Source organism: Syngnathus scovelli, chromosome 17 (assembly GCF_024217435.2).
Source record: "Syngnathus scovelli strain Florida chromosome 17, RoL_Ssco_1.2, whole genome shotgun sequence".
Classification (NCBI taxonomy): Eukaryota; Metazoa; Chordata; class Actinopteri; order Syngnathiformes; family Syngnathidae; genus Syngnathus; species Syngnathus scovelli.
The window spans coordinates 13,065,517-13,080,467 of NC_090863.1; the positions used below are offsets into that span (position 1 = coordinate 13,065,517).

Here is a 14,951-nt window from a genome sequence, read left to right on the forward strand (position 1 = left end):
CATTGCATGAGAGCAGTCCGACAATTAAGCCAACAAGACTAGCTGTCCTCTGTTCGTATGAGCAGTCAGTGGAGATGATTAGGCAAGAGCACCTCCACCCCTCATCTCTAGCAAATACGCACATAAGTGTTCTTCCCACTCGATAAAAACCAGAGGCGACAACTCGGCTCACCTTCTGTGAGCTTTGTGTCCTGGCTGACTGACGGATGGAAGCGGAACAACACCGTATTAACTTTGTCTCCTTGAAGCTTCTCCAGGAAAAAAAAAATAATAATCTTCCCGTTCACTCACGGGATGTCATTATTTAGCGAGTGGCAGCGACGCGCTTTCATTTGAATTCATCTTAAAAAGCTAACAAGTTCATCCCCAACTGTTGCGATATTCCAACTGTGGAGGTAAAACATATTTGCTATTCCTTTTTTTCGGCCGGCCGGCCGGATAAAACCTGAAACTCCAGGCTGCTGAACATGGCGGGAAATCAAAGAGAATACCAGAGATCTGTTTAATAATTTATTTGCATATGATTATCGTAAAAATACTGAAGGAGAAATGCAGATTTTTCTTCTGGTTTTCTGGCGTTCTTTTTTGGATATACAGTATCTACTACACCTTGAATTGCACAGGAAAAAGTCTGCCCTTGCAGACGCACATTTTCTTCTTTCGTTGTGACATATAGTTTCAGCTATGAAATGACCGTTACACTTTCAATTTTGCCATTGTTTGCTCCTCAACAACAAACAAACAAGCATGTAAACAAAGGTCACACGGAGGCCAAAGTCAGGTCAGAAAGCAGTAAAATCTAAAGAGTTACTGTATGTATTTATATACAGGCAGTCATTTATTTAAATAGGAACTGCAGTGGACAACGTTCACGAGAAACGGACCGCTAGACGGTCGACTTTCAATCCACGTTGTAGGCAGTCAGTTCGATATTAAGGTCACCGTGCTTACATTAGCATGACCCTTTTCTTTTTTTTTTAAACTCAAACTGTGACATGTTTGCCCAAGTAAGAGCTGCATTTCACAGGTTTCGTTCATTAAAATGGAAAAAAAAAAAAGATCAAAAGCTGAATAGCAGGAATGTCGCCATTTTGTCCTTTCAAAGAGTTACTCATTCATTCTGGAAGAAGAAAAAAAACAAAAGACAACACACAAGCGTTGTAATAAAAAACGTTGAGCCCCCAGTAAAAAAAGCACAAATACACTTCATCAGTCATAAGTTAGCATTCAAAACAATGCGTATATGTTTCAAATAAGAAAACGCGGACCTTAAAGTCCAATAGCAAATGCCACCAAAGCAACATAGAAGGTGGAAGATTCCACTTTGGCATGCACGTGACGGACGTGTCCAGCACAGTGTCATGTGCAGTCTTCCTCTGAAAAGGAGAGACCACGTGAAGACTTGGATGCTTTGTACACAATGAGAACACGCAATTCTCCCAGTGCGCTAGGTACATGTGTGGAAGACAGAGTATAGGAGGAAGCCGATTCACCTCAAAGTTGTCCCCTCTCCCCAAAAAAGGAAGAGAAAAGAACACCATTGGTTAGGGAAAAAAAAAAAATCGAATCAAATTAGAAATCTGTGTATCATTTGTTCTTTCCCTTTTTAACTGGCAATCCAAATAGAGTGGGGCGGGGGAATCAAAGGATCTCGTTATTGAATATTTATTATTTTGATATTTTTATTTATTATTATTATATAGTACATATATTATAAAATAATACATAAACAACAAATATATGAAAATAATGAATAAATAAAATAAATATTTGTAATGGGAAAACATGATTCGGAATTCGAATGATTCACTTCTCCAACAGCCTTCTGGAATGGATTGTGGTCGAAAACCAAGGCTCCACTGTTTGGCTTGCCAATTTATAGTGGAAAGAACAAATTGAATAACTAAAAAAAAAAGAAAAAGACATCTACTAGTCATCTTCGAATCTTGGCACTGTCGGATCCTTGGAGACCCTCATCCGAGTTTGTGTGAGCTTCACTCTCGAAGAGAAGCCCAACTGGCTCCCAACCAGCACAAACACATGCAGACATGCAAACATAACCTGAGAGGGCCCATAAGAAGTTTGGCTTTATGCCAACAGTCACAAAACCACAAATGAACACACACGCGCGCGCGCACACGCACACACACGCACACACACACACACAGACACACACAAACCGCAATGGAAGGTCCGCTTTGAACACAAAGTCTCTGACCGCTCGCACAAACTAATTTGAGTGGTCCTTCCTGTACAGCGGGAGCTTCCGTCTTTTTCTTCTCTTCTCTTCTTTATTGTACATAGGGCTCTCTCTTCTCTCCACATCAGAGTTTTCTAGGTAGTTTCTTTTGGGCTTTCCGTCTCCTCCGGGTTGCTTTTGCGTCAGCTCACACTCTGATTGGGAGAGTTTGGCTCATTTGTTGCCGCACGATTTCCTCACTGCTGTCAGGACTTTTCCTGTTGTGTCCCGGCAGCGTTCCTCCGAGCCTCAGCAGGTCCCTGTCGGTACAAGTCGTACAACGTCAGCGGCCGGGTCCCGCCTGAATGATGTGACCCGTAACCATCGTCATTTTCGCCACTTGCTCCCTGGGGTGCCAAATATTTGTTGAGCCAAGGGTGGAAAAATCTCACAATGTCACAGCGCATATATACTATCTTGAAATAATAATGATGTGTGGTGGGTGTAATTCATGATTCTACCTGTCTCTATGTTCCTGGCATGCTGGCAATAGTAAATCAACAAAGATGCATTTCTTTGTCGTAAATAAATATAGTGGTAGAGCAAGTATTCAATAAAGGCTTGAGAGTGCATCAGTGACTTTTCTACATGGGAAAAGAGCTGCAGGAATGTCACTTTTAAGTGATAAACAATCATATTTGATCTTTTATTGGCCTGGAGCTAAGGTGGAGAAGATTCCTTGATTGAGTGCTTGTTTTATCGGCGTATCGGCAGTTGCCGTCGCAAGGAAACCTTATTTGCCCAAATACGGTCAATTTGATATTGTTCCAAATACTGATTGGCAACTATTGGTCTGTGCCTGCCTGCCTGCCTCATCTGTTATTTTGACGCATCAAACAATTGGAATAAATGTATTCACTCCTGAAAGCTCAACTGGCTATTTTTGTCTGGTTAGGTAGGGGAATGAGCAGAGAATTTGACGTGGAAGGAAACGCGCTGGTGACCGATCCTGCAACTTAAATCAACGACAGTGTACGCAATTAAAAATCTTTAAGTGTATTAAATCAGTGAACATGATTTGGGGCTTGTGGTTTTAATGATGGTATATGAGAGCAACATTAGGTAATAAGCTAATAGCAAATGAAATGATGCTGGACTGTAAGCGATTTGGAAGGAATGAACTTTCAAAAAGAAAAAAAAGATACAGCATAATTCAATGCAAATTTATTTTGCCCACCGTTTGAGAACAACTGGCCTCGGAGACGCTTTGCAGAAAGCCTCTCCCTCGGGACGCTATCTAGCCAACCGTCGTTACGATCGCAGTCGCTCCGACAACACAATACGTTTCTCCTCCTCGCTATCTCTCGCTGTTGCATACAGATGAGGCCGTAAATTAATCATTGGCATGTCATCAGCACACAGTGACACGTAGCATAACATGCGTACACGCTGGTCTCGCGCACGTTTTTCCCTCGTTGCCCCAAGACGGCAGCGGGCGCGCACTCTCCCTGATGCATTAAAAAGCTCATTAGCTGGCTAATTAAACACATTCCTCTCTTTTAGCGTCTCCTCAATCTCCCTTATTACTCACACTTCATCACAGCCTGCTTTTCCACATCAGCGGCCTTGGCTGCTGTCTGTCCTATCTCCCAGATTCCAAGATCTCGCCGAGCAAGTATTGAGGGAATTAAACTGAGGTCAGCCGTTACATTTCCACACGCAATTAGCTTCACCGAGCCCCAAGCCTGGCACGTATCGCTTGCCCTTGGGGCCTCTGCTGCTCGACCGAAGCCGCGAGCCGAGGAGCTGGCGCGCCACCTGGATGCCTGATGCGTCATCGTCACCTTTTGTGCCCATCGCGAGCGGGATAGCGTTACGGAGCCGGAGACAGACGACGTGTGCTTAAGTCATTACGCGGTCCCAGACAGCAGCAGCAGCACAGTGCAAGTATACAGCTTCATATCATTCAAAATTGAATGCAAGTATTTAAGACCTTCACAAGCATATGTATATAGAAGTAAAAAGTAGCTTAAGGGCTAAAAAGTATACCGTCATTTCTGGACTATAAACCGCACCAGCTAAAATTAGGGGAACAGCTCGTTCTCTTCATTCGTAAGCCGCACCGGACTATAAATCGCAGCGTTCAAAGCTGGTGCAAAAAAGTAGTGGCTTCTAGTCGGGAAAATACAGTATGGGATTCAGTACGGGGATTCCTGTGACGGAAAATCTGCAAATTGTTGATAATAAAGCACATTGTACATTGTTCTGAAGATTGGATGCCAGCCCAACATTTTCTGCACAAACGCAGTTCAGATAGTCGCCGTATTCGCTGCGCTCGATACACCGAAAACCGGGCGCACCGGTCGGTGCCTATGAATAAGTTGACTTCGCAGTGGCAGAGCGAGACATGTCACAACAAAAGCCTTCCAGGTCTTGTGGTTTCTTTCTCCAAACAAGCTGAAAGCAGGCAAAGCCTACAAGCAGGAATCTCATTTGCCTCTTTGTCAGGCCGCCATATTTGTCTTTAGCAAGACATCTTATTTCGGCCGGGGGCATAGACATCTCTCCATGTGCTTCACAGCTGTCATATAAAATAGAGGGCACCATTTCACATGGGGTGAAAGAGCACATATTGCGTCATCCTTCTGTTTTTATTTGCAGAGCTTGGTTTCTGTTGGGGCTGGACTGAAAGAATTGCACGCTCATTATCAGCGGTGGCGAATAAACTCGATAGACTTGATTATGTTATCTTATTGGGGGTGGAAGCGAAACCAATTTGAAATCGAAAAACAGGTTTGATTCAAAGGATCCCAGTGCACCGAATGAATCAAATCATAATATTCCTGTATATTGACTATAGATTTAAAACTTGAAAGAAAATGCCACATTAACAGTACTGAGAAGTTCATTCATACGTATGTAGTATGTGGGGGGAAAAAAAAAAAGAAACGTATTGCATCACACCCACTTGAATTTAGCCGTAGTCCTCTTCATACAGTATGAATTTGTCAAAGCAGTGACATGTCTAACGTTTGGATGAATGTACTAGAAATAATTCATATTTTTAGAAAAAAACTGTTCCGTCGTATTTTCCAGCCACGTCACATTTCGGGGGTTTTTTTTCAGTTGTGTCAAACTATCAACACATTTATGTTTACTTTTTGATTTGACTTTTCTCCCAAAGTGCATGTACTTCTGGTACTCGAGAAGAAGTAAATCAGCGCGTGTACTTTTCTCAGACTTTTTTGCCCTCCCAGAAAAACTCAAGTATCTCTGCTTCTAAGAACAGAATGAGTTCTTTTGCCACTGCTGCTGATGATTACCGTACAATACAACTTCTAGCAGAAATGTGAACATTTGGTGCTACAATGCTGAGTGCTCATCACATCATTAAACCTGCCTCTTTGACTTGGGTGGGCAGTCACATGATAAAAAAAAACACACACACAGCCATCTAAGAGTGAAAAAGGCTCCCTCCCTTCACTGAGTTGGTGCACAGCAGGCAGCTGGCTCAAAGCTGTGCTCACACAATCCTCCCCCTTAAGTGTCATACATTGTCACAAAAAAAGAAGAAAACCAGAAGTTTAGCCGACGTGGATACTGAAACATTGATGCGCTCACCTCCATTTAATTCACCATTTTACTCACTCGAGGCAAAAACGGACACAAATTTGATTGTTGATGCAAATGGATGCGGATGTTGATTTACTAACCATCTAGGATTGCATCTGCCAAAAAGCATTCATTTTAAGACAAGTGTATGCAAATGAGATGAATATAGCACCATCAATGTGATTGATCTAACCTGAGACGTCAAATCTGTCTCAGGTTGTGTCTGAAAGCAGGCAGGTAAAAATGAGAGACATACGCAAGAAAGCAGAGCAACGGCCCCTTTGTACCGCACCGACGTTAACAAATAAAGATGACGATCGTGATTCCGGTTTTGGTTCGATAAAGTTGAACGTATCTTTTAACAGGCCTAGTTGTGTTATTTGCCTCCATTTAAAAACATCAACTCACACATGGCAATCAATACAGCTTGAAGGCCGGCCGGCCGGCCTGCCTTCTGTTGAATAAATGAGGCTGCTTAATGATTTATTAATTTGCCGACAGATGAGCGCAACCACGTCTCTAAACACAGCTGACAAAACAATGGCAAATCCTTTAAATGTGTGGTTCTCAACTTTTAGATTAATAATAATAATAATGAAATGATTCAATTGAATAATAATACTAATAATATTAATAAATAAATAAATAGATGAATAGGTAAATGATAATAATAAATGATCATAATTTAGAACGTCAATAATACAATCACTTGGGGACTGAGCAACTTGAGAAAACATGTTTCATACGCTTAATTGGCACTAGGATTGAGAAAGTCACTTCCTTGTAAGAACGTCTGAGCACCCCTGATATACACAAGTTCCATTCAAAAGAGCATTTCAAGCTTGTGTGCACATACCCCGAGTACGTGCTCGTCACCACCTTGAGGCTGCCGGCGTTGCGCAGCAGCTTGTCCAACGTGTTGACGATACGCGAGAACTTGGGCCTCAGGTTGCGCTCCTTCATCCAGCACTCCAACATGAGCTGGTGCAGCACCATGGGGCAGTCCATGGGTGGGGGAAGCCGGTAGTCCTGCTCCACTGCAGTCATCACCTGCAGAACGCAAACTTTATTGATGGCAGTGGAGCAATTCAGGTAAGCTTCATACCAAATAAATAAGGCCTACAGTGGAGTATAGTCCTGAGCTAGTAGCACTTGATATGAATTGCTACTATTTGAATTTTTAAAATGGATATTGGTTATAGCCATGGGCCTTGAGATGATTTTTGCTTTTAAGTCGTGAAAGAGGTGCTGCTGAAAGTCAAACTAGAATTGATTTTTTTATTCATATAAAATCCAATAACAATTTGTTGTAGACCTCTGTTGAATTTGAGTGATATTTTTTGGTGTATGCAAAGTGAAAAGCTGCATTGTCAAAAGCAGCTTTGCTGAAGACATTTGGGAGCAATACAATTTAAGTGAGAAATCCAATCGAACGTGTTCCGAAGCTTAATCTTATCAGATGAGATTCTTAGTACATTGGACTTTCTTCAAGCCAGAGGGAATTCACGGTTGGGATTAAAGTTCTTTTTAACGATTACAATTCGACATGTTTTCTCACTGAGCCTTGGTGATTGATTTTTTGGGTTATGGAAGTATGAAAATAATCTACAGATGCTTATTTTTATGAGCGGCAATAAACCTCAATATCATATATTACCAAAGAGGGATTGTACTTTTGCCATACGCTTTTAAAACCCCCCAACAAAAAAAGAAAAAACATTGCCATCAAGGACTACGGTCTGTTTTTTTTTCCATCGCCCTCCTCTTCTCCTTCAGCGTGGAATTTCATTTTTACGTTAGGCTTGCAGCAGACGAGAAGCTCTCTACATCTTCTGTTTGTTGACTGTTGCTTATTGAGCAAAGACACAAAAGCGAGCGGGAACAATGGAGGCCCTTGACTTTGACACTTTCATTACGGCACGTGGCAATTTTCATCGCCTCTTTATTTTGCTCCGTTCTTATCGGTCGGCACGACAAGTCTGCCTTTGAATCGCGGTGCCGAGCAGATATTCCGCTGAGAATCGCGACGCAGATCCGGTGTGTGTGATGGAGGGAGGGAGGGAGGGAGGGAGGGAGGGAGGGAGGGAGGGAGGGAGGGAGGGAGGGAGGGACACACTTTGCTGCGAGCTCACCACTGGAGTTGCTACGTTACGTCTGTGTGTTGCAGATAGCCCGAGGGCAACAACGGCCCATGTCAAAGAGTGGATGTGCGGATGTGTCATGGGGGAGCTTTGCAGTCTGCATATTTGGGAGCGTTGCAAGGCGAGCAGACTCAAGTTGTAAAATAGGGTCAAATAAAGCACAACACGGACACGGACGCACTGCTGCAGTGAGGAGATAAAGAGTGCGGCCGAGTCAGACGGTGGATTGGAAACGCGGCCTGAAATGTAAAGCTGCACATGCCTTGCATCTCCAATTGGACCTCAAAGATTTCTGCTTGACTTGGGCACTTTTTAGCAAGGTTCATGATTTGTTCCACATCCATATCACGTCTTTTTAAGCAATGGAACACAGACACAGATAAGATCAACCTTAGAGTTGTGCGCATTTAGTGTAGTACTATGTTGCGCCACAATGTGGGGGCAGCACTGAGAAGAAGCATTTTTGAGAGCAAGAAGATGAGACAGATAAGGAATAGGAACATTGGAAGATACTGCGTCCGTGTACTTCGACATCATATGTTAGCATTATTTAGTAGTGTTGATGGGACAATAAATAGTGTTGACTCACGTCTTGGTTGCTCATGTCCCAGTATGGCCTTTCTCCATACGACACCACCTCCCACATAACGATGCCATAACTCCACACGTCACTCGCAGAGGTGAACTTTCTGAAAGCGATGGCCTCTGGCGCTGTCCACCGGATGGGGATTTTCCCTCCCTGCTCACACACACAAATATGTAAGAGGGCGAATGGTCACAAACTCAGAAATACTAAGTCATGACAAATAGGCACATTCAGCGTACGTTCAGAAACAAGTGTTCATTTTTGCCTTACAAATGACATTCTTTGAATCATTCAATTGTTTTCCATCCATCCATCCATCCATCCATCCATGGCGTTCCCAGGCCAGCTGAGTCTCCCCAGCGTGTCCTGGATCGTCCATAGGTTCTCCTACCGGTGGCACATGCCCGGAACACCTCCCCAGGGAGGCGTCCAGGAGGCATCCTGATGAGATGCCAAAGCCACCTTCTCTGGCTCCACTCAACGTGGAGAAGCAGCGGCTCTACTCCGAGTCTTTCCCAGATGACCAAGCTTCTCACCCAATCTCTAAGGGAGATTGCGGAGGAAACTCGTTTCGGCCGCTTGTATCCGGGATCTCGCTCTTTCGGTCACGACCCATTGCTCGTGACCATAGCTGAGGGTAGGAGCGTAGATCGACCGCTAAATTGAGAGCTTTGTCTTTTGGCTCAGCTCTCTCTTCACCATTCCGGCACCGGCCCTGATGTCCACGCAATGTTGTAGAGGCGTGTCAGCCAAGACAGCCCCACAACATCCAGAGCCTTTAAGAACTCCAGGCGGATCACATCCACCCCCGGCCCGGGGCCTTGCCTCCGAGGTGTTTTTTAACTACCTCAGTGACTTCGACCCGAGATCGGAGAGTCCGCCTCAGAGTCTTTCGGCCCTGCTTCCACAATGGAAGGCGTGTCGGTGGAATTGAGGATGTCTTCGAAGTATTCTCCCCACCGACTCATGACGTCCCGAGTCGAGGTCAGCAGCACGCCATCCCCACTGTAAACAGAGTCGACGTTGCGCCGCTTCCCCCTCGCCGGACGGTGGAGCAGAATTTCCTCGAAGCCGTCCCGAAGTCATTCTCCATGGCCACGCCAAACTCCTCCCACGCCCGGGCTTTTGCCTCAGCAACCGCCGAAGCCGCGTTCCGCTCGGCCATCCGGTACCCGTCAGCTGCCTCCGGAGTCCCGCAGGCCAAAACGGCCCGATAGGACTCCTTCTTCAGCTTGACGGCCCGTGTCCGTCAGCGGGGTTGGGCACCGACCACCTTACGGCCACGGCTCCGGTCGGCTGTCTCAACAACGGAGGCACGGAACATGGTCAACTCGGACTCCATGTTTCTTTTTTTTCCCGCCCGCTATCTTAATTTCCCAAATGACAGATTTAACGGCCTTGTTAAACGAATGAATTGACCTTTTGTTTCTCATTCGGCAATAAATTTCTTCTTTCATTAGGGAAAATTTCTCCTGACAAAACCTTAGCATTTGAAAGTAATAGACAAAATACTCACCAGCGAGCTTGTATACGTGGGGTCAGCCGAGGTGTCATCCAGGAAGCGAGACAAACCAAAGTCTGAGACCTTGCACACCAAGTTGCTGTTGACCAGGATATTGCGGGCGGCGAGGTCTCTGTGGACGTAGTTCATGTCCGACAGGTACTTCATTCCCGAAGCGATGCCACGCAGCATCCCCACCAGCTGAGTGACTGTGAAGCGGCCGTCATTCAGCTGAGGGCACAAAAGCGTGGATGGTGCTTGATTAGAGAGAGAGAGAGAGGCAAGCAAAATAAAGAGAAATGTGGCCAAAGGATATGTCACAAAAAGAAAATAGCTGAAGGAATATATTATATACGAGGCGAGCAGTCAGTCAGTCAGTCAGTCAGTCACTGAAGGCGCGTAAACGCAACAGCTGCGTGACAGTTACTGACAGCTGACCTTTTATGTGCATTCTGCCCAGTCAGATCTCCAATTAGACAAAAAAAAAAAAAAAAAACAGAGGTGACTCTAGAATTAACTGTTGTGTTCTCTTGCTATATTGTTCATCATTGGCAGCTGTTTTTGGTTTATTAAAAGGAGTTTTTAGCGCTTGGCAAATTTCGACCTCAACATGGCACGGCGTTTCCATTTTCTTCTCTTTCCACTGGAGAAGCCTGACACAAAACTCTATTCATTTAGTTTGAACCCAAATGGGACTCAATATTTATCATAGATCAGCACTCATTGGAGTGCCATGTTTGAAAATGGAAGTAGAATTAATAACAGAAAACGTTAAGACACAATTAAGGTCAAAATTGCATTCTTCAAGGCTGAAACAGAACATTTCGATTCGTCGAGCATTCCATCAAAGTCCAACGCAACACTGCTGGTTTGAACGTTTCGAAATAAGAGAACACGTTGAAATTGCTTTTGTTTCTTGTCTTTTCGAATCATAGTTAGTGTGACCAGGGCACGCTTAGTATTTTTGTTTGTGTCAACTCGCTGGAAACAATGGCCTTAGGGAGGAGCAGCCTCTGAGTGGACATTCATTTCTCTCTATACAACAGCATTTCTATCAAATGAAGACAATTGTGTTTTGTTTACTTCTCCAGAGCAGAGGAACATGAATGCATTTGAAAGAGAAGCAAGAGAAAAATGCCATTTTGTTCAGATCCTAAAAAACATTCATTGGATTCTTTCGATCAGTGATTCTAATGAGTAATGACCACAGCAACATTTCAAAGTGCATTTGCTATTATGTTTGCATGGCATTTAATGCGCTGCGGCTGATTAATTATACAGCTCGCCAATTGATGGAGGGGCTTGTGGCTGTAATAAATGTCTGGTGGATTTCAAAGTCATAAACTGATGTTGACACTCTACTCTTGCACAACTTCTATATCTTATTCCATTTTAGAAGCGCAGGATGATGGATAAGCAGTCCTTACATAGCAAAATAAATTGTGGAACAAATTTGACTTCTAATAAAAGGTGAGGGTGTTAAAACCAAAACAATTTGAAACCAAATGCAGAATCCCATTTTTATAGGATACTCAAATGATTTTGATGCTTATTATTATTTGGTTCTTTTCTATATATGCCTTTTTGCATATCATCATTATTAGTATTATTGTATCTCATATTATCATTATTATAAGCCCCCAGATCGTGTGTGACACATGATTAGCGGATATACTATGTAACCAGAAAAACGGTAACTGAAGGTCAGATCATTGATTCACCAAAAAAAAAAAAAAAATCCTTTTGCCTAACAATCTTCTTTCAGAGCAACCATGTGTTTTTGTCAGATGTAAACGACACGTAATAGCAACAGGTAAAATAACATTTCGCTCCCATATCGTTCAAGAAAACACGCACGCACGCACGCACGCACATAGACTAAAACTCACATGGCGAGTTACTTGTTTCCAGGCTTACCCGCAGAAAGGAATCAAGCGCGCCATTCTCCATGAATTCCGTGATAATAAGGACCGGACAGCTACGCGTCAGCACGCCCTCCAGCCGGATGACGTTAGGATGGTCGAACTGGCCCATGATGGACGCCTCGGCCAGGAAGTCCCGCCTCTGGCGTTCTGTGTAGCCCGCTTTCAGGGTCTTGATGGCCACCACCATTTCCCTGCGGCCGGCCTGCTTTAGCCGCCCGCGGCACACCTCGCCAAACTCGCCTGAGGTGATACAAGGGGTGTGGCCAAACAAGGGTGTGGGGGAGGGAGGGAGGGAGGGAGGGAGGGAGGGAGGGAGGGAGGTGAGGGTGATGAGGGAAAAGGGTCAAGTGAGTTGAGGAGAGAAAAGGAGGGCAAGCTGGAGAGTGTACACTCTGATGGCAAAAGGGAAACTGGTTTCATCTGAATGAGGTCAGTGCCAAATTGTGTGCGTTGGGGTAAAAAATAGCAGTGATGGGCCAGTCAGATTTCAAATGTGTCCTCTGCTTGAGCAAAACTTGTTAAATTGCATCCAATTTTGACGAGCAAACTACGCAAGCACAAATGAATTAGCTCATTCGCTGATGTGGACGTTTTTGTCCGTCAGCTGGAATCCAAAGCTACTCTCAAGTACATTTTTTCAATGGCATTAGGCATCGCCCAGATTCTCCGAGAAATTCAGCTTTGTAAAGCACAGTGATTACTAACACGTGCCTAGAAATGGCAACGTTGCATTGAAATTAGCACAGCTTTTGAGTCAAACAAAGAATACAGTACGTATAGGTGGTGAATTTCTCGTCAATTATCAGGAAGAGAAATGCCAACGCGTTGGAAGTGGGATGAATTTAGGCGAACGTCTCGTCTCGTCTCGTCAAAAAGTCACTGACATTGAATTCCAGTTTATTGGGTTTTTTCTGTTTTGGTCATGTTATTGGATAAATCCCAACTTGAAATGCCTCCAGATGATCAAAATGGCCAAGTGGTATGCTGTCATCTTTTTTGTACAATTGCAACTGGATACTGGGTAAAAGGCCACTAAAGGCAACCGGGCAGGTCAAAGGGTAAAGATGCCAGGAAGCGAAGGGGTGAGTGGCTGTGATCGAGTGTGCAGTCTGGGAGTAGTGGAGGAACAACGTGGACGGGTGAGGAACTTGGGTGTTGTGCATGTGCTGCCTGATTCCAAACATTCACAAAGAAAACAGACAGACAGACAGACAGACAGAAGAAGAACAGTCAAGAATAGGAAGGGATCACTGTCTAAGGAGAAAACCCAAAACAGATTTAGAGGGAGGGAAAGGTTTTCACCTTAATCCGTCCGTCCATCCGTCCGTCCCTTCCCACCCAGATATCGCACACATGCACGCTCTGAATCTAAAGCCATTTTTCTGCCCTCAAGCCCCATCACAAACGTGAGGGCTTGATGGCGTACTCCTGTTCGGTCGGATAAATCATTAATGAGCGTACTCATCGAGCCGTTGCTTTTGGACAAAAGCGGCAGAGCCATTCACCTGCACCGATGACTTCTTCAATTTTTATGCACGAGATGTCGATTTCCTTGGCAAACTCGTGAATAGCGTCATTGGGGTCCTCGTAGGTGAAAGGGTCAATATACACTTTTACCCCTGGAGAAACTGAGATCGATAGATAGATAGATAGATAGATAGAGAGAGAGAGAGAGAGAGAGGGGAAAAAAACATTGAAATGAGAATACATGTCTTGTAAATTTGACACCCCACAGAGGATCTCTTCTCGCTCTTCCGTCCTTCTCTGCGTGAATGAATTGAAGAAAGATTTTCCACAGCGAATGAGGTTTTTTTTGATTTTCCTGCTTTTTATAAAATTCTGACAGATAGCCAGCCTCCTTCTATTTTGAATATGCTGAACAGGGCCCGATACGCACTTGACATACAAACGGTAGACTATACCATTAAGATCCAATGCGGAAATTGAAATTCCAAGACAGCTTGGAATGACACTGTGAGAGAGGTATTCATGTAGCAATATGTTCATAATCACTGTTTGAGTATTTCTTGCTCTTATCGAGCAACACCAGAAGCTCTGATGACGAATGCCGCAGTGTACAGCCATAACAAATGAATCATAATAAAACGATTAGACCTCCAACATTGGCACTTTCCATTTGATTAAATTGCCATTTGTTATAATTAATCTCCCCACTTTTTTTGTCCTGCAAAAACAACCCTCCGTGAGTCGTCACCTTATCGTGGTGGAGGGGTTTGCGTGCCCCTATGATCCTAGGAGCTGTGTTGTCTGGGGCTTCATCAAGGTCACGCATGGCAAAAGGGTCCTCGGTGAGGGGCCAGACAAAGCACAGCACAAAAAGCCCCTTATGAAGAAAAACATAAATGGATTTCGTTTTCCCTCGCCCGGATGCGGGTCACCGGGGCCCCCCTCTGGAGCCAGGCCCTGAGGTGGGGCTCGAAGGCGAGCGTCTGGTGGCCGGGCCTTCGCCCATGGCATAGCCCGAAAAGGAAACGTGGGTCCCTCTTCCCACGGGCTCACCACCTGTGGGAGGGGCCAAAGGGGTCGGGTGCAGTGTAAGCTGGGCAACCGCCAAAGGCCTTGGCGGTCCGATCCCCGGCTGCAGAAACTGGCTCTTGGGACATTGAATGTCACCTGTCTGGCTGGAAAGGAGCCCGAGCTGGTGTGCGAGGCAGAAAAGTTCCGACTAGACATAGTCGAACTTGCCTCCACGCACAGTTTGGGTTCCGGTACAAGCCCTCTCGATAGGGGCTGGACTCTCTTCCACTCTGGAGTTGCCCACGGTGAGAGCAGGCGTGGGTATACTTATTGCCCCCCGGCTGGACGCCTGCACATTGGGGTTCACCCCGGCGAACGAGAGGGTAGCCTCCCTCCGCCTTTGGGTGGGGGGACGGGTCCTGACTGTTGTTTGTGTCTATGCACCAAACGGCAGCTCCGAGTACCCACCCTTCTTGGGGTCCCTGGAGTAAGTGCTGGAGAGCGCTCCTTCTGGGGACTCCATTGTTCT

General features: G+C 44.9%; 1 protein-coding gene across 5 annotated transcripts in view; it reads right to left on the reverse strand.

Annotated features, from left to right (window-relative positions):
• Window positions 1–497: 497 nt before the first annotated feature.
• The window catches only part of LOC125984588 (ephrin type-B receptor 3), a 44,793-nt gene continuing 30,339 nt past the window's right edge, over window positions 498–14,951 (reverse strand). For 3 of the 5 annotated variants that reach the window (XM_049746566.2, XM_049746565.2, XM_049746564.2), the window contains exons 11-16: window positions 13,450–13,572; window positions 11,937–12,184; window positions 10,035–10,250; window positions 8,522–8,671; window positions 6,648–6,841; window positions 498–2,499 (exon numbers count right to left, since the gene is read on the reverse strand). In XM_049746566.2, the coding sequence (XP_049602523.1) occupies window positions 2,388–2,499; window positions 6,648–6,841; window positions 8,522–8,671; window positions 10,035–10,250; window positions 11,937–12,184; window positions 13,450–13,572 (1,043 nt within the window). In that variant the 3' untranslated portion in view covers window positions 498–2,387. Of the gene's footprint in view, window positions 2,500–6,647; window positions 6,842–8,521; window positions 8,672–10,034; window positions 10,251–11,936; window positions 12,185–12,236; window positions 13,373–13,449; window positions 13,573–14,951 lie in introns of those variants that run through there. The other 2 variants (XM_049746568.2, XM_049746567.2) reach the window with 2 other exon arrangements.